Source organism: Centrocercus urophasianus, unplaced genomic scaffold (genome assembly GCF_019232065.1).
Source record: "Centrocercus urophasianus isolate 14NV4802_14NV808 unplaced genomic scaffold, USGS_Curo_1.0 seq_12, whole genome shotgun sequence".
In the NCBI taxonomy this organism is placed as follows: domain Eukaryota; kingdom Metazoa; phylum Chordata; class Aves; order Galliformes; family Phasianidae; genus Centrocercus; species Centrocercus urophasianus.
In genome coordinates, this window is record NW_024884364.1 from 3,562,894 (window position 1) to 3,585,694 (window position 22,801).

Sequence of the window (22,801 nt, forward strand, 5' to 3'; positions counted from 1 at the left end):
GTGAGGTGAGGGGTCGTGAGGGCGGGCGGTGGTTGAAGAAGAAGAAGGAGGAGGAGGCGGCGGCCCATGTGGAGCGGTCCCAGGAGCGGGAGGCTGAGCCGCTCGAGCTGCCCGGCCCGAGGAGCCGGTGGAGGAGGAGGGAAAGGCCCAAATCGAGTCTTCGGGCCCTGCGCGCTGCTAGCGGGGACGCAGGGAACGGGCAGGCCGCGCCATGAAGGGGTGAGTGTGGGGCCCGGCCGGGCGGTGGGTGCGGGGCCTGCATAGGCCGTCTCGCTGGGAGGCTTCTTCACCCCGTGGGAGTGGCTGTCCGTGTTCTCGAGGAGATCGGGGAGGCCTTGGGCTGCGGGCTGCTCCTGAGTGCTGGTCCGGCAGTGAAATGAGCCCTCGTGGTTCTGTGAGTCTGCCCGTCTCCAGCAGGCTGTTTTATTTTATCGTAGCTGACGCCGTCCGCCTGATTGTAGCGTGGGTTGAAGTCTTGAAGCGATAGTTTGTATGGATGGGTGGAAGGAGCGGTGCCGGGAGGCTGTCTTTACACCTCAGTGGCTCCGGAAGACCTTCCGGTAGTCAGGTGTGGCTGATGGGGCACCCTGCCTGCTGCGGCACCCTGCCTGCTGCCACCGCTAGGGAGCGAGATGTGAGCACCGGGCTGGGGGCACTTGGGTTGGCTTCGGGGCCAGGTGACCCGCGTGACCTTGTGCAGGTTGCTTTGAGGCGGTTGTCTCAGCCGCTTAGATTACCCAGTGCTCCTTGGTTCAGGGCCATCTGCATTCCGCGGACCTTCCTCCCCCTGCCTCACTTTCTTCTTGGTTTTCTGTAGCTGTTTTTCAAAGCAGCAATAAACCAGTCCTCTTGAAACTTGTAATACTTAGCCTTGCGTAACACTATTCCAGTTTCGCAGCTTAAGGCAGGGGTGAATGGAAGCCGAAGCACTTAAGCTTTTGCTAAGAAATGGTAAGGGGTTTAGCTTATTAGCAATTGGGGTGAGGTCATGCAGGAAGGCTGCCTGATAACAGGTACTTAGCCATTTCCTACAGCTCATAAGCCACTTCCTGCATTGTGAGGGGCTGACAAGTATCTGTAGGAAAGAGGTTCACTGCTGATTGCAATTAAAAATGAACCAATTCATAGCTAATGCTGGGTAGGTGTGTTAAGGTCTTGAACAATCTTCTGGAATGCTGTAGGTGAAATGGGGCATTTAGTGAGGACGGAGTGCTAAATGGCTTGGTCTTTGCTCAGTTCTAGTTTGAGGACTACTTCCTTCCACCCTCTACTGGCCCAACTGAGTGACTGAGCTGTGGGGTTTGGCTGTGCTGCATGGAGCCCTGCTGGTGGGAGCCTGAGGGTGCTGAGGCAGATTGCAGCCTGAGCTGCCTGCTCTGCTGCCATGCTCTGTCAGAGGCTGGGTCCCAGCTTTGCTTGTGCTGCACAGGAGTTCTACCAGGGAACTTTTCTAACTTCTTTTTATTAAAAAACAGAACAAAAACAATACAACGATCCTTAACTTCTTTTGCTTTCAGAGCACCAGACTTGACGTATTTCTTTGCCTTGCTTAAAGGTGGCTTTATCACCAACGTGACTGGAGAATGGATGCCTTCAGGTTTTCTGCTGGCATATTTCTGCTTTTCTGGTATTTCTTCATCTCTTTGAGGAGTATCACGTGCCTGTCTTTTTAAAGTACAGTTAGCATCACGCGGCAAGTTCTTGTGCTGGGTAAAATCTTCATATTGAATCCAGGTGTTCTTTTAAAATTCACAGAGGCAAATGGGATGATAGAATTAAGCCAAAAATCCAGTATAAATGCAGTGAGAGATGGAAAGGACTAGATGAACACATCAGAAAGAAAACATTAAATTACACTGGGTTACTCTGGAACAAAAGCAAATTGTTTGTCAAGCTACAAAAATCAGGGTGCTGTTAGAAGGCATGTCCCAAAATAGATCTAAAGCTTCAACTCTGGCATATAGAAAGTAATGTGTTGTTTGAAGGGATTGGATCTGTTTTCAGTATTTAATTCAGAATTGTGGACCAGTTCTTTTGAACAAACTGACTCCATCTGAGTGTCTTGTCTTTTTTTTTCTGGAGCGCGTATGTTGCATGGTAACATGCAGACCATGAAGCATAGAGAATTTTGGGAGCACTTCAGATGGTGAAGTCTGGGCTCTCAACACATTGCTTGCAGCCCTCTTTGTTAGCACTCTGAATTCAAAGTAACACGTAATGTGTTAAAGGCACTTAGATTAGTGTTTCTGTCATCAAAGTATGTGAGGTTAGGTGACCTCTTTTACAGAGGACCTCTTATTTCAAGGAAAGTGTTTGTGGGTTTTTTTTGTTTGTTTTGTTTTTAATTTGATGGCTTAAATACCAGCTTCTGACTTTGTAATTACTGTTGTCTCTCTCCTGCTTTTGTGCTGCTTGGCTTTATGTTCAATCTTCCTTCATCTCCTGAATGATTTTAGTGATTTAGAAACCCATTATGTTTCCCCCCTTTTTTTCCCCTTAAATGTGATTTGTAAAACTAAGTTAATTCCTTAGTGAACTTAACGAATCTCTGGAGGGCCACTTCTTTTTTTTTTTTCATTTATTGCATTCATAATTGTTATTGTTAGGTCTGGAATTTGAAAATCTACTTCAGACTATATTTGCTTGAGGGGAAAAATAGCAATGAGAAGGACTGAAGTTGTGTTGTCTGTAGTAAACTGACTGTCTTTGTAGGCAGATGTAAATAATTCCCCCTATTCTGTATTGCTTTCACAGTGCTGATTCACTTGTTGCTCAGCAGCTTTGAATTTTGGTTACAGATTTTTGATTGTTTTTAAGGAAGGAAAACAGGAAATCTTGCACTGATTCTTGAACACTTGCTGGTGACTGTCTGTGGCATTGAGGCTTTGCAGTATAGGTGTTTTCGTGATCTGTTTCAGTTCAGAAGAAGCCTGTGAGAAATCCAGCTTTTCCCCGTTGTCCTTACCTCAAAGTCACATTACCCAGGGGATGTGATGTGTGTGCTCCATCACATGCTCTACCCACTGTGCAAGTGAGAGCATTACATAGCATGCACTGTATATGAGCTGTGCTATGAGCAAGGCCCTGCACCTGTGATCCTGTGCAGGTGTGCTGTTTTGTGCTGAGGAGCAAAGATCTCCTTGATTTTATCAGGAATTGCTTGTTGGTTGTATTATGTCTTATATCTTGGCCACATGATGAAAAATTGCTCAGACTAGGGAACAGGTACCAGTGTCTTAAAAATCCTTGCATAGTCTTCTTATACATATATATATGTATCAGAAGAGACTGCCTTCAAACTTCTGTGTTACAGTTCAGATTTCTAGAGATTCCACTCGCTGCCACAAAGCCTCCAGACCAGCCCCATGCAGAAGACAACTGCTGCAATGGAACATCATGGTGCTGGCTTGTGCTACTTTAGCTGGCTCTGTGGAAGTGGCACTGCAGCTGGAGAACACTGAATGTAACAGCAGAGTACCAAATTCAGCATATTTAAATGCAATGAATAGTTATAGGTACGTTCTCAGACCTCTGACTGCTTCACACAATTGTGAAGCAAATCTTTCAAGGCCTTGTAGCTGTTTGTGCTTCTCACAAGAACAGGGAGTATTTCTCTCTCCACTCCTTCCCAAGTTAGAGTTACAGAGTTTAGGCAGGTCTGTTGATTTGTTTGCCTCTACACAGCATGGTGCTAAGCTCGGTGTATATGGGAGGAAGCTCCAAGCTTATGAGAATTGCTGGTTTGTCACATGCACTGGAGGCAGGATTAAAAAAAAAAAAGTAATTGAACTTAAAATTTATGTTTGATTTGGGAATTTCTCCTAGAAATGTCCAAGTGTGAGTTGTACTTCCTGCATTTAATCTCTTGGTTAGTAAATTTAGACTTTGCTTAGTGTGCTTACAAGTTACTTAATCTCTTCTATATCAGTGCAGCTTACTGTAGGTTCTTTTAATCTAATTTATAACTTCTGCCACTTCAAGTTTAATTCAGTAATCAGCTTAAGACACACCATGAGATAGGAAGGACTGGCAGGAAAGGAAAACAGCAAGGACTGTGGTTGTTTTATGAAAGCATCCTGCAGCCTAATCTTTGCTCTTGTGTGGTGTTTGACTATTCACAGACTTTTTATGGGCTTGCAAGTTTGAAACATGCTAACTTAGGCAGTTCTTTGTGAAAAATGTAGTATCTTTAGTTAACCACCACACGCCATGGATTCTGCTGCTGTCTCCTGAAGACAAGAGAAATTATGCGTCTTCCTTTTCCACTGACATGGCTAATAAGGAGTGATGGTTGAGCCAGATAAATACTTTTATACAAATGGAAATGATTCAGAACTTGAAAAGCCTGCCCATTTGGCAAATAGTAGAATTGTTCAAACCAATAATCTGAGAAGGCACTAGACCCTTTTTTCCCAGAAGAGGAGGGCAGGACAAGAGAAATCAGGTCTCTTTACTTCTTTGAGAACTGATAAAGGGGAAGTGCGTTGGTCCCTTGCATCCCTTTTTCTCTAGGTAGGGCAGGCAATTTCAGGATTACTTTCTGCTCCTTGTTAAAAGAGGGTAAGGGATGAAGTGACCCGTGTGTTCTTCCCGGGAGCCTTAGAAGAGCAGAAGTTTTTCCAGGAAGGAGACTTGAGGTGGGGATGATAAGAGAAGTCTGCAAAGAAGACTCACTCACTGTTAGAAGACTCTTATACTGAAAGACCTGAGAACAGAGAAGCGGAGCATTGAAATGGGGTAACTGTGTCTTTGTATCAAAGAAAATGTTATTGAACTCATTAAAGAAGGGAAGTGAAATGAGGCTTTATAGAAGATAGAAGCAAACCCACTTTCATAATGCTGTCACTAGGGCACTAAACTAAGGTATTTCAATTTTCCTGGGGGTGGAGTTACTGTGTTAGTGATGAGAATAAGAGCAGCAGATGAGAATGCCATGCAGCACAGTTAGGTGTCGATGCACGAAATGCTTCCTGAGCTCACGTGCCCTTCCTCTTCCCATTATTTCACAGACTGTTCATTTCTGGTTCTTAGCAGGCTTGAATCTTGACTCCTGAAAAATCTTCCCATTTCCACCATCTTAACATTGTATTGTGTTCTTGAGTGCATGGGGGAGGCCGATGCAGCAACTTATGGCTTAGGGCAATCTTCTCTAGCTGGTGCTTGGAGTTTCTGCCAGTAAAGATTGAGTTACATCAAAATTTGCAGTTAAAGAATCCTTGTTTGTTTTTAATAAGTAGCCATTTAGCACAAACTTTCCAGTTGAGCACAACTCATTCTTGAGAATTAGAAAGGAGAGGGGGGATATAAAGCCACCTTCTATGCTTTATTAGTTAGTTGCTTGCAGTGATTGTTGCCTAGAAAGTACTGAAGGTAAGCACATAAAATTGATAACACGTTTTTGTAATATATAATACATAATTTGAACATCTTATAAATAAACCTGGGATTAAAATGTTAAGTATGGGCGCTTGCTGTATTTTCTTTACTAACCAAATGAACACAAGCATTTGTGAGGAAAGGTGTTTCCATAACACATATAAGTAGTTTGTATAAAGCAGGTAAATGCCTGTCTCTTGAAAGTCAGTTCTATACAGAGTGGTTAACTAATTATAAATACAAGAAATGTCTTTTAGCTATTCAGATTTGTGTAAATAAAGCACTCGGTGAACTCAGGATCACTTCTAATTTGAATTTGAAAGTAAACCTCTGCTGTCACTTGAAGATCATTAAGTATTTTATGAATATTAATTAGTGAAGATTCATTATTTCCTAGGATGCAAATAAGGATTATAGTTTTCATATCTAGGAACACTGAGGGTATGGAAGGGGGCTGTAATTTGTAAGCATTCCAGGAGTATTGGTTGTGGAGCCACAAAAAATTTGGAGTTATTTCAAACTGGTGAAGTATTCCTGCTTTGACTGGAATTGTGGTTCAAAATCTGAATGTGCTCGTGAGCTCACCTGGCTAATAAGGAAAAGTGGTTAGACCAGCAGTGGGGAGTTGGGATTTCTGGCAGCTCTTTATCTGCTATATGATCACAGGCAAGTTGTTTCCTCTTTCGCTGTACCTGGGACAGGCAGATGTAACACAAAGGCCTTCATGAAGTGCTTTGAAGAAGCAGCATTGTGAGCTACTAAGTGATGTTACGTACGGCTGTTTTTCTCTTCTAGATCAGCAGTCACTTATTTCTGTTAGTTCAAATTTGTCAGTTGCATGTGGTGATTTCTGTTCTTTGTACTCAGCTACAAAATGACATCTCTTGATTTCTCTCCATGAAGTTGATTTTTTTTGACACTTTTTGAAATGATCTCCCTGTCTTCCTCTTGCACTTGCATAACCAGGCAGCTGAGACTCTTCTTGATAGCATTGCTGCTGTAACTTTAGGGTTGTTATTGTTTGGGTGGTCAGTTGGTGTTCTGTACGATAGTTTGATGTAGGTTGAAGAAGAGCAAATGTCTAAATATGACAAAGATACCTTGGCTGGAATGCGCCATGTACTTTCTGTTGTGAAGGAGAGGGGACTGGTATTGTCTGAACTGTTTTATGGAATTAGATCAGGTGCCAGAGAAACCTCTTTGCATCTAGATCCCTTTGAACCGCACATCTTGGGTGAAGTCTTCTGTTAATTCTGTTTCTGAAACTACTTGGATTTCTTTGTGCACTTCGCTGTGCTGTTGTACAATCCAGCACACAGCTGGGGATAACTTGCAGCAGGATGTCAGGTGTTGTGTGAGTATGTGCTCTCAGCAATAAGTCACAGTAAAGGAGGCTGGGGCTCAGAATCATGTTAGACTTGCACTTATCCTTGCAAATTCATAGCCAGCAGATCTTCTAAATCAGGAACATTCTAGTCTGCCCACAAGAACTAGACTAGCTTGTGTGCCTAGCAGGACTGCTCATCTATTTAAAAAATAATAATAACATATATTAAAAAAGAAAACAAAACTAGAGAGGCTCTTTTGGCTTTGGAGCTGAATCTAAGTAAAGCCACACCCTCCAGGTCTATAGCTTTCCTAGCTCTGGTTTGGTTTTATTTTATGGGAGTGGATTATCCTGTCTAGACTCCTTCTTTGACTTGGAAGCCAAAATAGAAGCAATAAAGCAAGCTGGCTGCGTAATGGGGTGACAGACCTTCTCTGAAGTCCTTTCATTTGTTCAGGCAGTCTTCTTCCCCTGCTTCTTCTCCTGCCTCTTCCACTGTACCTCAGTGCATTTTGCAAGTTGCAGATACAGTTCAGCTAAATTTAGAGTACCAGATGCTTTAAATAAGCCTGGGCCCAGCTATCGGTTACGAAGAATCTGTTGCAGTCAGGCACATCCCTCTGGGGAGGGACTGATATTGCTTAAAGCTGAATGAGGCTGAGATTCTTCCAGCATTAAGAAATCTGGAATTTCCCCTTTTTCTCACTGTCTGCTTTAAACTAGTGTACAATACTGGCTGTTCCTGTGACTGAATCATTTTTACTCCTGAACTCTTAATTCTGGAAATTAACTTCTTATGAACTTCTTTATAGCAGCCCTGCTTTAGTATGCATCAAAAAGCAAAGTACAGCCTTAACAACAAAAGCAGATGCTGATCTCTCACATAACCCCTATTACTTCCACCAGTCTGAATTTAAGCCATTATAGGAAAAGTAACTCAACTGTGTTCAAGCTGCAGCTCTGTTAGTAGCTGCATGTGAAGGAATGCAGTTGCAACATCATTAATTGAATTGCATTTATTCGTACAGAAGGTGTGCGCTTTTTGTTTTTCCTGCAAGTGCTTAAAGGACTTTAGGCTAACGCATGTAAGAGCCAGAGTCTTAATGTTGATGTTCTGGGCATACATCCAGTTTCAGTAAGTTCTCCATGGCACTCATTTCCATCAGGATTTCGTGAATCATGCTTCACTCAGCTCTGACGTAGCTGGGCAGCATTGCTGTGCGCCTTATGGACCAGAAACCAGTTCACCTCTGAGTGTGGTTTTTCTCAGTAACTGAGTCATATTATGTTGCTGAAATGCAAATGTAGGTTATGTCAGGAAGATGCTTCCAGTAGAGATGAGGAGAAGCTGTTGATGCTGTACAGGGTTTGCATTTAGAGTGCTGTAAGCAGTTTTGGTTAGTTGAGTTTAAGGAGAATTAATCTGAAGGAGTTGTGAAGAAGAGCTAGTGTGACAGCAGCAGGAATTAAGAGGTAGCACTAAAGAAGGAGGCTGGGATCTTGGCTTTAGATGGAATGAAAGCTGAATGGCGTGGTAGCTCTCCGAAGATACAGGCTGTGGGTAAGGAGTATTGACTCACATCAACTACTGGAAGAGCATGTGGTTAGAACTTGAATTAATTTGAGTGGAAATCAGAAGAATGCATAACTATGAGAACAGTGATGGCTTGGGAACAGCCTTGCAGTGGGTGTTGTCTGAGTGGCTCCAGTTGACTGGTGCTCAACCTAGGTAAGGGTAGAGCACTGCATGTAATAAGAGGCCTGATATGATGAGCTGGGAATCCGTAATTCCTCCATATGAAAATGAATTACTTAAGTTGGGTGCCTTGGGATGTTCCATCTCTGAACCAGAAGCATTGATGCCTACAATGAGTATAATTGACTGCTACCTCCTGTGTGGGATGCTATTTGGGATGCTAGTAATAACTGTATCTTCCTAAGAACATGATTGGAATAAAATAATCTGTCAAGGGATGACATCTGAGTGCTTCAGGTGTTCTTATATGCTTTGTGATTTAATTTTTTTCTTTGCAGCAGTAAAGATTAGGTATTTCTATTACAGCTGCTACCGAGCTGGAATACACAGCTGGCCCATCTGGGCCTCAGCTGATACAGTAAATTTATATTGTAGTTTTGGCTGAGAAGTAACTAGAAATCCTGTCTACTTGTAACTAGCTTTTTTTTTTTAAAAAAAAAAAAAAGCTATTGCCTTTACTCCAGTGAAATGGAAGGAGTGACTATCTGGTGTACTTTCTTCTAGGCTCTTTCTCTTTTTGAGGCTGGGTCGTTTTAAGTCCTTAGGTTCAAAGTGCACATTGCTGTATATGTGAGGTTGAGGTGAAGTGAATGCCAAATGATCCCCGTGCTTCTCTTGTACAGTTCTTTCAGAAGCAACTTCATGTGGGATAGGCTGGCACTTGTACTCAAGAAGCAGTTCTGCTTCTGGCGGTTTTTTTCCCCCCTCTGTTGACAGAAGATTTTGCATGGTAAACCCAACCAAGGGACTGATGTGGGTTACAGCTAAACTTTCCTTTTTTTTGGGGGGGGGTGGGGGGGGGAGGCAGGGGGGCAAAGTTTTAATTGAGGTTGGTTTACCACCTTTGTGCCAGTAGCAGGGTGGAAATGAGTGGCTTAGGGATAACAAGATGCTTCTTCCAGCAGTAATGCTCGCTTTCCCTTGTTTCTACTCGAGGCTCCAGTGGCACTTTTGCTGAGCTGTCCTCAGGCAAAGTGAACTGCCATGGTGTATGTCTCCCTTTCTGTGGGCTCATTTAGTTTGCCTCAGATGGTTTTGAGCACAATAGATGTGGTGCTGATTTAATCAGCTAGTGCTGTACATTAAGGTAATTTATGGTTTGAATATGTAGTATTTAAACAGACACATTAAGGAAACAAAACCAATATGCTGTAGTGATTCTTAGATTTCTTTCATACTGTCCTCCAGGATATCTTGCTGGCCCTGCTGTAATTCTCACCCTGGGAAGAAACAGCTAGTGGCAGAGCACAGGAGGTGCACAGAAGGAGATGTTGGAGACAGCAATTAATGTTGCAAGTGGTGGTGAGGGGAGCCCAGGGGCTCTGGGAAATTAGTCAACAACACCTTTCAGCTGTGTGCTACTGGAGCAGTTTCTCTGGTCTTGCAGCCTGAGAGGTTGTGTCTTGCTCTGCTTCTCTGTTTTTCCTGTCTGGAACCTTCCTGATGAAGGCCAGTCTTCTGGCCATGTCTCCTCGGCCATGTCAGCTTCATTTATTGGAAATGTTCAATCCACTGTCTTCTAATGTCTTACTTTTCACTTCATCAAAGACTAAAATATTAGAAAGCATGTAGTACCTGATTGTAGTCTGGGGATTTTTGCTGAAGTGTTGAGGAGGAGTTGCTCTACGAAGTCTACCATAAGCTCATCATAAAGGTTTGGGCTAGTGTTACTGATCTACTGAGGCTTGAACCTACTTAAAAATAGAAAGATATCACCAAGGTTAGTATAAAATAATTTTGGACAAGAGGTCTAAGCTTTTGGGAGACTAAATGTAAGATTTTTCTCCTTTCTTATTGACATTCTGCTTTGCAGCTCATCTGATCTCACTGGGCGGATGAGACCTGCTCCCTTTGGTTTCTACTTGGTGCAGAAGTCTTCTCTTGCAGTGCTGCTGAGATGCTTTACTCAAGCAGGATGCTAGACATAAATTTATCTGGGAGGGAACCTCATGCACTGTGGTCTTATTCTTGCCCCTTGTGAGACAAAGTAGTGGTGCTGCTGGCTGGGATAGGGGAACAACTTGTTTCCATTTGTGTGCCTGAAGAAGGCCAGCTGTGCTAGCTTGAACAGCTGCATTAAGCTGGTTGTAGAACAAGCATTACAGTTACCTCACTGTCTAATAACTATCATTTAACAGTATGCTTGTTTACAGTGCAGTATTCCTGTGGTGTGTACAGATCCTCTCTTGCTAGCTCAGTGCTTTATGTTAGAATATAATTCTCAGAGCTTGTGGTATGTGAAGAAAAGAATTTTGAGAGCAAGATTATCTTCAGATGGATTTAGACAGGCTAGACCGTTGGGCTGAGGTGAATGGGATGAGGTTCAACAAGGCCAAGTGTCAGGTCCTGCACTTTGGGCACAACAACCCCATGCAGCGCTGCAGGCTTGGGGCTGAGTGGCTGGGTGAGTGTGAAGAAGAGAAGGACCTGGGGGTGCTGGCTGATGCTCGGCTGAACATGAGCTGACAGTGTGCCCAGGTGGCCAAAGGGCCGACAGCATCCTGGCCTGCATTAGAAATGGTGTGGCCAGCAGGAGCAGGGAGGTGATCAGCCCCCTGTACTCAGCACTGGTGAGGCTGCACCTTGAGTATTGTGTTCAGTTTTGGGCTCCTCACTACAGGAAAGATGTTGAGGTCCTGGAGTGTGTCCAGAGAAGGGCAGTGAAACTGGTGAGGGGTCTGGAGCACAAGTCTTATGAGGAGCAGCTGAGGGAGCTGGGATTGTTCAGTCTGGAGAAGAGGAGGCTCAGGGGAGACCTCATTGCACTGTACAACTTCCTGAAGGGAGGTTGTTGGGGAAGAGGGATTTGGCCTCTTCTCCCAGGCAACAAGCAGGACACGGGGTAATGGCCGCAAGATGTGCCAGAGGAGGTTTAGGTTAGACATGAGGAAGAACTTCTTCTCTCAGAGAGTGGTCAGGCACTGGAATGGCTGCCCAGAGAGGTGGTGGAGTTGCCGTCCCTGGCATGCTCAAGAGGCGTCTAGACGACGTGCTGTGTGATATGGGTTAGTGCTAGTGGTGGCAATGGTGATGAGGAGATGGTTGGACTAGATGATCTTGTCGGTCATTTCCAACCTTGTGATTCTATGATTCTACAGGTGGAAAAGATGGTGAAATTAAGGGCTGGAGGCAGTAGGAGTTGTGGAAAAGGGACAGTGCAGGCTGTTTCAGCAGAGCGTATTGATTTATAGCTAGAAACTTCAACAGTGTCTAATTGGTGCTACTTCCAGTATGCCTGCATAGGCTAAAATAGATAAAAATATGGAGAGAGTGGTCTCCTGTCATTCTTGATCACTGTTGGAGAATGTACTGTCTAGCTGTGATAAGAGATCTGAAGATTGCCATCCAGTTGGGCAGAACATGAGGCAAGCTGTAGTTGAGAAGGAAAAAGATTCAGCTTTTCAGTGTGGCAAGGAGTACACAGAAAGCTGCTTGGAACAACCTGCAAGCACTGGTACTGGGGTGAGATGCTCAACACCAGGGTGCTTTTTAATCCATTTGGCAAATACGTGGTGAAAGATTAGGCTCTGGTGTCAGCAAAGTTCACAATCTGAATACCATCCAGTTGTTTCGTCCATTTGTAGTTAAGGTATTTAACTGGAGCATATTAATCTGCTGGAATTACACAATCATCAACAATTTGTTAATTAAGGCCAGTTGTCTCTCTAAAAGATAGGCCAAGCTTACAAGTGGTTTCACTTCTGCATGCTCAGTAGTTGGCTATGACTGTGTCATATCGGAGAGTAGGCAGTCATGATCCTTGACATGTGAGGCTGCAATAGCTTTGCAGAACTGAAGGCTGTAAAAGAAAGGTGGGTATGAGGGCAAGTTATGCTTTGTGAAGTAGCATTACTCCATTCCTGTAGTATTTCTGACCATTATGCAAGCTGTAGTATAATGGCTAGAAAACGCTGCATATCTATTACCATCATTGATAATGGCACTAAAAATCATGTGATGTGGAGTACTAATTGTTTAAGGTTTGGGTTTTGTTGTTGTTTGTTTTCCATCCAAAGGAAATTAGAGATGGGAAGCCACTACCACACATTACTAGAAGTAATTTTGAAGTGTGGCATACAAAAGTCATAGAACTGCCTTTTCAAAATCATGCTTGGAAAATAATAATAAGGCTGTGAATGGTGTCTGTAACAATGATTAGGTATTAAACAACCTGATTGCCTGGTATGTGTTTGGTAGAACAGGACTGCAGATAAACCTGCAACTGCATACATTTCTAACATAGCGTGTATTGGCTTTGTTCCTGCCTATGTCTTCTGATGTCCAGATGACCAAGAAAGATTTTGGTGGACTTGTTCTTTATTTTTCATTCTTGTAGTCCTTGAGATAGTGCTTTTGACAGAAAACTAGTTTTAGAAAAGGGAAAAGCTTGGGTTATTTCTTCTGAGCATAGTTTGGTGCAGTATGAGTGTTTCAAGGTTATTGTTCTGCTCTCAGTCAGCAGGAAGGATGACTTTAGTGATGATCATATCGATGCACATATCACCTTGGCAGTGGCACTGTTGCATATTAATAGGCTTTAAATGAGTTTTCTACTGCACACAGTGTTATTGTATTATAGATGTATGGTGGCATTTCACTCATCTCTAAGTATAAACTTTATTCATTTCTTAATTCTACCACCTATCAATACAAACTCTTCATTTTCTTGGTCTCTCCTAGCCTTCTCTCCTTCATGTTTAAGTTTCTACAGAGGTTAGTATTCTCCTGGATGTTTTTCTGTCAATCACTCCATAAAGCAGCACATCTTATAAATATGTCAGTGTAAAGTGTAGCCTCAAACTTTGACTGTATAGCGCTGATGTATATTGTATTTTTGTAGTTAAAGCAGCCACTTGATGGAAGCTAATTTTGTGGGTTAACACTGCAGTTCAAATACGTATTAGACCGATCATTAGATGAAACAGTTCTCTAAATATAAAGCAACTGATCTTTGGTGTCCATAGAAATTTTAGAGTGTGTCAATGTTAAGCATATTTTGATTTGTTCCAGTAGCCGGATCGAGCTGGGAGATGTGACACCCCACAACATTAAGCAGCTGAAGAGGCTAAACCAAGTCATCTTTCCTGTCAGCTACAACGACAAGTTCTACAAGGACGTACTGGAGGTTGGCGAACTAGCCAAATTAGGTACAGATGTTCTTGCCAGCAACTGTGGGCTGTGGTGTGCCATCCTTCATGCTTTTCAGTAGCAGATTGTGCTATTTGGTCACTTAACATAATGACAAATAACTGCTGGAATCTTAAAAAGCTGCTGTCCCAGCCTCAAAGGGTTTATGTTATATAGCTTGCATTTTACTGTAAAGAGGTGTGTTTTCTGTTACAGCAGAAGACTTCATAGATGTGCGCCGCCAACTTACCTCTTGAAACCATTTGCATATTACAGTTAAGAATAAGTAATAGACACTATGTTAGAGTACCCCTGGTAATTTGCCTTGATGTTAGTCATAATGTATGACTTTATCTGGGTCAGGGAGTTAACAGCTGGGAAGGCGTATACAGGGTTTAAACAAAGGAGTTGCATGGATAGTTTGAGATTTGTGACTGATAATGCTTTGTTTCTCTCCCTGACAGCCTACTTCAATGATATTGCAGTGGGAGCAGTGTGTTGTAGGGTGGATCACTCCCAGAACCAGAAGAGGCTGTATATCATGACACTTGGATGCCTGGCACCCTACCGACGGCTAGGAATAGGTGAGGAGGCTCTTTTGTGTCTTGTCATCAAACAAACAAGGTTGTCTGGGCAGCCTTTTAAATTGCCTCGTAGAGTTTTTTGCTGCTTTAGCCAAGGTATCTCAAGATGTACTTTTAGAGCAGTAATTGCTTTGGGAAAATAATGACTTACAACATGTTCTTGCTTTCCTGTCTTTTGGTGGTTGTTTTTGTTTTGGTTTGGTTGTTTGTTTTTGGTTTTTGTTTTTTTTTTGTTTTTGGTTTTTTTTTTTTTTTTTTTTTTTTTTTTAGAACTTTATTGTTCAGGATTTCAAATTCTTTTAATCATGCTGTTTTAGTTCTGTGATATAAACTTCTATAAGTAGGAAATTGAAGCAGAGAGATATTCTAAAATAGTTTGTTTAAAATATGGAGCCTGTATGCATTTCACATGGGGTAGTTCACTTGGAAGGGAGCTACCTGCATGCTTTCTTCCAGGCTAACTGGAAGTTAAAGCATGTTGATGAGGGCATTGTCCAAATGTCTCTTAATGCTGACAGGCATGGCTGATGAGCCGCCTCTCTAGGAAGTCTGCTCCTAGGTTTTAACACCCTCAAGGTAAATAAATGTTTCCTAATATACAGCCTAAACACACCACCCCCACTACCCTATGCAGTCTTGTGCATATCTTGTCCTGCCATCAGTTCCCAGGAGCATGACCTGGCACCTTATTCTCTTTCCCTTCCTCAGGGAGCTGCACAGATTGAGGTTGCCTCTCTGCCTCTTCTTTTTTTTCAAGGTTTTACTTTCAAGAGCCTTAATATCCTTTTTATATTGTGGAGCCCTGAAATGCACCTGTCCTTTATTGTGTTACTTCTTCATTCTTTTAAATTTGTATCTTTTGTTTCTAGTTACTGCTGCTCAGAGATAGTACCCCTTTAATGTCTGTACAGCAGTAAGTTGTTTTCTCTGTTGCAGATCTGTGGGCCAAGTTAATCAAAAGCTCATGGTATTTGCTATTTGCTTTGGAAAGATAACTTAAAATATCTTTAATAGGCTTTTGTCATTTAAAAAAAAAAGTGGTCAATATTCTCACTAGTTTATGCCTTGCTTTGACCATATTTGAACTACATTATAGTTCTAGAATCTAGTATTTAGAGAAGGTGACTTATCAATATGCTTCTGAGCAATTGTTTTTCTCCAAAGAAACAATGAAATTCAGCAGAGTTTTGTGTACAGAAGGATGGTGGAGTGCTCATACACTGTATTTTATTGCCTGCTCTAGTAGCTTTTCTCCAAGTGCAGCAGTAGGGTTTTTAGTAGTAGTAGTTGTTTTTTTTTTTTTTGTAATTCATATTTGCTGCCTGAACTTCAATTCTTACAGATGACGTCTTTTGTATTAAATTCTGTTTTAGAACTTCATGGCAATGTCACCAGCACGAGATCTGTCATTTTATCCTACTTATGGTTGTGTTCCAGAAAGCAGTTGGTGATCTAAGTACAGACATGATTGTGCATTTCTGATTTTAAGTCTTTCTTTAACTTTTGGCAGGAACTAAAATGCTGAATCATGTCTTAAACATCTGTGAGAAAGATGGCACTTTCGACAACATCTATCTGTAAGTAAGAGTTGCACCCATACTTCTATGGAGAATGGGAGATGTACATGGGATCAAATGGAGGGAAATCCAAAAGTGTGTTATAATCTCTTTGTAGGGTTATGAGACAAGTTTCCTCATGCATATTTAACAAAAATAGCAGAAGGGAGGATGTGCTGTACTCTGGGTTTGTTGTATGATGCGGAGAAAACCAAAAGCTTGCTTGCTTTACTAAGGCTTGCTTTATTTTGAAATTGTTTTAGTTAAAGTGATCATCTGTAGCAGTGTTGCACTGCGAGATTTGAAGAAATAAATTGATTTTTTTTTTTTTTCTTTTTTACTATCCAGCATTGTCCTGTAGTAGAAAATTCTGCATACAGTCTTAAGTTATTTGCTGTTGTCTCTTACACCACTAACATATAGATTAGAACGTCAGCCCAGAGGTGCTTAACAGGCACTCTGTATTTGCATTCAGTAGCAAGGCCTGACTGCTTACTCTAGTTCTTGCAGTGTGCCAGGTCACCTGTTTGTGCAGCAGCACAGTAAACTAGGACAGTTATCTGACACAGCTGGGGAAAACTTCTTAGTGTTTTGCTTCTGGGGTTGGTTGGTTTGTGTCTGTTTCCAAAATATCAGCCACATCTCTGTAAGCGCTTGGTGTGATATCGACATGTGAACAAGCTGGGGTAGAGGACAGGGCTACTTGAAAGGGCTGCTTTAATAGTTCCCTGTAGAACAGTTTTGGCCAAAATCACTTCAGAGCCAGCTCCCTCCTTGGCCACAACTTCCTGGCTCTACTGGCACAATCACAGGGCGCTGTGAGGATAGTCCTACAATGTCTGTGGCTTGGATGCACTTAAGATGCGTTTCCACGGTAGCCTGAACTCTTGCCAGGACTTTTAAAAATGTGCAGTGAAGAGTGTTTTGGACACTGATATCACTGGAAAAATGCATAACTTTCTCCTCAAACTGAGACCTTCTCTGCCAAGAAGGTGTAAATTCTTCCAAATCCACTACTGTTGTATCTTTGTGCTTGCTCTGTAAGAGGAGTAGGTATTTTAAAGAGGAGTTTGGTCAGAGCTGCTTTTGGTTTGTATTCCTGCTATCCTCTCTTAGAGGAAGTAGTAGTGAATTCTCTCAGATGCCTTCTAACAGGTACAAACTTCCTTCTTTGTTTTGTTTTATGTTTTTTTGCATATAACTGTGTGCACAGTGATAGAACTGTTTGCTGGTTTTAGTGCAATAAAACGAAACCTTTGTAATCCTTTTTGTAGCTTATCAGAGTAGGATTTTGGGGTGACAGCAAATAGGTTTCACAGTCAGGCACAACAGAATTTTTCTATTGACCATTGGTTTTGTTGCTCTGTTATTTTGTGTAGCTACAAACTGAACGTGCAGCTTTGGCCCCTAGTTTGATATCATTGTTTAAACTTGTTATTTTGAAGCTTTCTTTTAGGTATTTGGTGTTTATTGGGCTTAAACTAATATTTTTTTTGTTTTGCTCTGCTTTAGCTTCTGGAGTTGCTTTGTGTTTATGGTTGTGCAGCCTGGTGTTTGACATAGTGATTCATGAGCTTGTGCAGCGTCCACTGGATTTTGGGAGTGCTTAGTGAATGTCTTTTGCTGAGCCAGACTCGTTTTTTTGTAGTGTAACTTTTGGAAATAAATGCACTGGCTGCTTAGAATGAAGAACTAAGGGCTGTTTTGGAGGCCTTCAAATTGTGGGAATACACTGGAGCAAGATCTGCAAAACTCAGGGTTAAAAGGGAAAGGACTTTTGTAAGTCTCAAGGGTGCTTTGTGCTGCCATAGCTTTCTGTGAGGAGTGTGGTTAGCAAGGAGTAAAGAGTTAAAATCTTATTCAGTGTCATCATCAGTTTTGTGTTAGAGCTGTCTGAGTGATGAATCCTACACATTGCTTTGGGTCATATAAGAAGTGTTTCCAAAGGAAGTTTAAAAATAGTTACATTTTCACTTTAGAGCCTTTACTGCTATATGACTTTGTTATATATATTTCCATAAACTATCCATCACTTCCAAATGAAGAAAATTTGAAATTACTGAGCTATCAGTATTTAAGTCTCAGCTATTTGTATTCCTCAGAATAGCTTTCCTGAAGGGAAGTATTTGCCATTTCTCATGATATTTGTCACAGATCATCCAGGAACCACGTTAGCTCAGGATAACCTGTGGGAAGACCAAAACTGCAAGTCTTAGAACTACAGTCATCCCTCTCTAGATAGATAATTCATTTCTTTCTTCCTTCATCCTTTTATTCTTTATCCTTTGTTCACAGCACGAATGCACAACTTTATACTGTGGAGAGTTCTGATACCTGTCTCTCTGTCCTCCTTTCTGTCCTAGGCACGTCCAGATCAGCAATGAGTCAGCAATTGACTTCTACAGGAAGTTTGGCTTTGAGATCATTGAGACGAAGAAAAACTACTACAAGAGGATAGAACCTGCAGATGCTCATGTGCTGCAGAAAAACCTCAAAGCCCCTTGTCTTGGCCAGAACGCAGATGTGCAAAAGACCGACAACTGAACAAAACCCCAATGAACACTTTCTTGCACTTGCTTGTCGCCAAATAAGGAAAGAGAGGCCTATTGATAATTTTTTTTTTAATTACACACCTTCATTGTCATCCTCTTATTTTTAATTTTTTTTTTTCAATCTTGACCTCTCTCCAACAAAATGTAATGCTTCTTCCAAGGATTGTCAGATCATGTTTGGGGTTGTTTTTTTTTCTTTTAAGGTGTTTTTTTTTGTTGTTGTTGTTCTGATTGAGGTGGGAAGAGGTATGCAAATCTCTTTAGTTTGAGGTGTGAAGGGCTTGAGCAGGGTATCCTGATGACAGGTTTCCTTCAGAGAATTCTTTCGATAAGCAGAATGTAAATCTGAGGGGGAGAAAAGGAAAAGCAATATCTTGTCCTTTTGACTTCTGTATTATTTTTATAACCTACAGGGTACTTTACTCCCCCAGCCTTTGAGTGTTATTTCAGTACTTCCCACTCTTCTTCCTAGTTCCCCCCACCTCAAGAAAGTACGTAGTTCTTCCCAATATTTTTGAGTATGGCTTTTTCCTCCATCATTTGCTGAGAAGGGCAGGCTACTTTACCATACTTTTTCACTCTGCCTAGGCTGATATTTTTGAATGTTGGTTTTTTTTTTTGGTTTTTTTTTTTGTTTGTTTTGTTTTGTTTTTTAATAATTCTCACCCAAGCTGGTGCTACATTTCTTAACTGACTGAGAGGAGGGTTTAGAGTGGACTTTGTTTTTCCTTATCTCCATTTATCACATTCTCAGCAGATGACTGACAGAGTAAGAGCTAGAGCTAACGTTGGCAGGAGTAAACCTATAAAAAAAAAAAAAATCCTGAGGCAAGATCCTTGCTTTAAAATTGGGTGAAGTGCTGTAGGGCTCATTGAGAGTTTTATCTGTACTGTTGGAATGGGAAGAGTGACTGTAACCACTTACCCATGTTGATCATGTAAGGCAAACACCTGTCTCCAGATAAACTTGCTACAGATGCTAAACCTGTGGTGACAAATCTGAAATGAGTCAAGGGTTGAAGAAACCAGGCAGCAAGGCTGAGAAGGCAAACAAGAATCTGACCCCAATCACACTGCTTTGCAGGAGTCTCCTGGATTTTTTGGGGGGGATTGGCTTGGCTTGCTGTGTTTATGTGCTTCTTCAGAAGGAGGTGGTTTGAAAACAGTATGGTTTGCTCTTTTGAAGATTCTTTTCCTTCTACCCTTCAGCCATAATAATGCAGTTCTCCTCTCTTCAAGTGGTGTTTGTGGAGCACTGGAGAGAGCAGTGTGTACTAGACCAATTTGTGGGTTTGGAAAATAGGCTGAATGGCTTCTTCCTGGTGCTGTAACCTCAGAAAAGCTACAGCAAACTCTAAGCTCTGCTTTGCATCCTTTAATGCTTTCTTTGCATGAATCAGTGCTCCTTTCAATGCACTGTTGCCAGCAATTCTGTGTATGCCAATACAGATACCAGCTTAAGCTTGGACTGTTGTCCAAGCATCTGGGGAAGTGCACTGAGCTGAGACAACACCACCCTGCCCTGTTTCCCAAGTAGATATTGAACTGCCTTCTTTTCCTGTTTGTTTTCTTTTGAAGTTTGAACCTGCATCTTGAATTCATCTGCTTTGAAAGCCTGCCAACCTCTAGTGCGCATTGCAGCGTACATCTTGTTAGCAGGTGCTGTCCAGTCATTTGAAGGTGAGTTGGGAACCAAGGATTTCAAGATGGGAGTTGTGAAGAGGCAAGGGATGGTACCCCTCATTGCACACTATATGGTCCTTTATTGCCTGGAGGGGTGACTATACAAGCTGCTCCAGAATTGCTACTACTTTCCCAGAGGTGTGCAGTGTTATTGGAATGCTTCTTGACAGACCTATGCTGGAAAATAGCTATTCTGTTTGCTAGGTTTGCACTAATTGAGTCTTGGTGGTGGGCAGGTCTCTAACAACAAAAGCCCCTCTGCATGGCCTGAGCACCTGTGTTTGCAACACTTGGTAGCAGACTCTGGCTAGGAAGCAACAGTTTCTTTGTCCAGAAGCAACCTAGTTTTGACAAAAGCTTATTTTTAGTACTGCCGGGACCTGCTTGCACTGGTTATGTTGGCAGTTCTATATCTGTCTTGAGGGGGGAAATGTATTGAAGCACAATTAGCTTGTCATATGCCAACATAGTTTCCCTGGCCATCTGTAGACCAAACCAAGAGAAGTATGTGGTGGGAGAGAGATAGTATTGTACTTGAGGATGTTCATGCAGCACAGCTGTAACTTAGACCATAGCTGCCTCTGGTGCCAAGCGAAGTGCTCTTCATTCTTCTAGAACTAAATGGTAAGTGTTTGGGTTGGGTAGATGGGTGTGGGGATATGAATTCTTAGGATTTGCTGTTGTCGTAGGCTTCCACAAATCAGTGTGTTTTGCAGACAGTTTTCCTTCAGGTTTAAAAGTACAAGTCTGATGTCTGAACTTACTTGGAGTAACCTTTGTTTCTGTCTCTCTTTGCTTTGGGCTGCCATCATTCTATGAATGTATCCCTGAAAACAATTCTTAGAGCTCCTGTTTCACAGCAAACCTGCCTCATTGTAACTTCTGATTAAATGTGTTGTAAGAAGTGGAAGTGAGAGTGACCACACACGTAAGACTCCTTTTCCAATCCTGGAAAACGGTTGTTGAATACAAGGTTTAATCTCAGTCTCTTAGAAAGCTGTGTTCCCTGTACATGGATGAAGGAGAGTGCAGGTCAGTAGTTCTGAATAACAAACAGTTGTATTAGTATATTGGCCGAGTTGGCCAAGAGAATGCTGCATCTTAGTACTGTTAGCCAGAGTCACTGAAACTCTGAAGTATGAGCTTACTGCAGAGAACTTCAGTTACTTCATATTTTGCTGCAGCAGGACCTCTTTCTAGCTTGAAAATAACTGTTTATGAACAAGTAAACTTTTTTTGAAGTTGGGTGGGAGTTTCAATGGAGAAAAGGAAAAAAAACACGCCAGCACTTCTGTTCTGGATGAGGATCTAGTGAGAAAAAGGTATATGCAACTAGCAGCTTTAGAGAGTTAACTGTGTATTTACATATTATTCCTGAATCTCTGCAATTGGTTTTGTTGTACGTGGACTGAAGCATAATATCTACAGAGATACTCCTGCTGGAGGACACCATGGTACAGGGGAAAAAGATTTCATCCAGGAGAGATATCCCTCTTTTTTGGGAGGGGGAGGGGAGAGAATTTATTTTGTGTATACAGAAACTGGCTGAGTTTACATGATGCAGCTAATGGTTGAAGTTGCCAACTAAATATGACATACTGTTACAATTGAAACAAACTTCTGTGATATTTTGTTAATTCTTGATGGTGCCCTGTGATGTCTAGTAAAAATTTGATCTCCTAAACATCCACTGTTACATTCTCCCCCATGTTGTAATCCAGGGTCAGCTGCTATGCATAAAGTCTGTGTTTCTGTAAAGTGTTTGCTGACTTGGATGTTTCTTTTGAATCTGCAACTGCTTTCTGATTAATCTGGCTAAGACCACCCCTGGTCTCTTGAGTTTAAATCTAGTTAAAGGTATGCTGTTTGCAGTTTGCAATTGCATCCTCAACGTTACAAATTAAGTTGCAGGGGAAGCAAATTCTTTACCAATGAGTTGGTCCGTTATTATCTATATCATTGCCCTTGTACATCAGAAGCATGTTTTTGTTTTTCTCAGACTCTTTAGAAATACTGTTCAGAATAAACGTGCACTATTTGAGTTATGTCAATTATGACTTGTCATGTGCATTTCTTGCAGTCCAGCTGTTTCCTTCTGAAATCAGATATAGAATTACTCCATGAAGACTTCACAAACAGTGAGCATTCCAAACGAGCTGAGAGTGGGGCTGCTGTGTGATGGATGCCATGTGTCTGATGGCTGAGGAAAGTGGGGGTGGGTTGACTGTTTTCCCTGAAGTCATGAGCCTTTCTCAGAAATCCTGTGCCTTGGGGGATGAGGGAAAGCAGAGAGAGCAACTGTCCTGAACTGTTTTGGCACAGTTTTGAAGAAGACCAGGCATGAGGAATTCGGTGCTTTATAGAATCATAGAATGGCCTGGGTTGAAAAGGACCACAATGATCATCTAGTTTCTACCCACCTGCTATGTGCAGGGTTGCCAACCACTAGACCAGGCTGCCCAGAGGCACATCCAGCCTGGATATAATTACAGTTAAAGATAAATTTACTTATATATTTTAAATCTGATTTAAAAAATCAGATTGTATAGGTTGAATATCTAGTGTTGAAGTGAGTGGCTAGCTATCTCCAGTGTTGACAACAATCTTAGGAAAGCTAGGGTTTGTACCTGCTTGTGTACAGTATGTGGCAAATGTTAATAATATTTCTTAAGAAAGGTGAGTTACTGCTCTGATTTTTTTCCTACTTTTAACTGATTTCTTTCTGCTCCTCTCTGACTTTGAAAGTACTGTTCACGAAGTAATGAAGTTGAGATGATGTGGTTTCTATGAAGGGGAAAGAAATGTAACCCCAGATACGCTACAGCATGTTTGCTTATTGA

The 22,801-nt window shown here is 41.9% G+C and overlaps 1 protein-coding gene across 2 annotated transcripts; it reads left to right on the top strand.

Annotated features, from left to right (window-relative positions):
• Positions 1–16: 16 nt before the first annotated feature.
• On the top strand, positions 17–22,012 carry NAA50 (N-alpha-acetyltransferase 50, NatE catalytic subunit). 2 transcript variants are annotated; one of them, XM_042810747.1, is made up of 5 exons: positions 17–219; positions 13,470–13,606; positions 14,051–14,170; positions 15,681–15,747; positions 18,090–22,012. In XM_042810747.1, exons 1-5 carry the CDS (start codon positions 212–214, stop codon positions 18,268–18,270), a joined length of 513 nt encoding a protein of 170 aa, XP_042666681.1. In that variant the 5' UTR covers positions 17–211; the 3' UTR covers positions 18,271–22,012. The 2 variants fall into 2 exon arrangements, with proteins under 2 accessions (XP_042666681.1, XP_042666682.1); XM_042810748.1 differs by having other exon boundaries at positions 13,473–13,606.
• Positions 22,013–22,801: the final 789 nt, after the last annotated feature.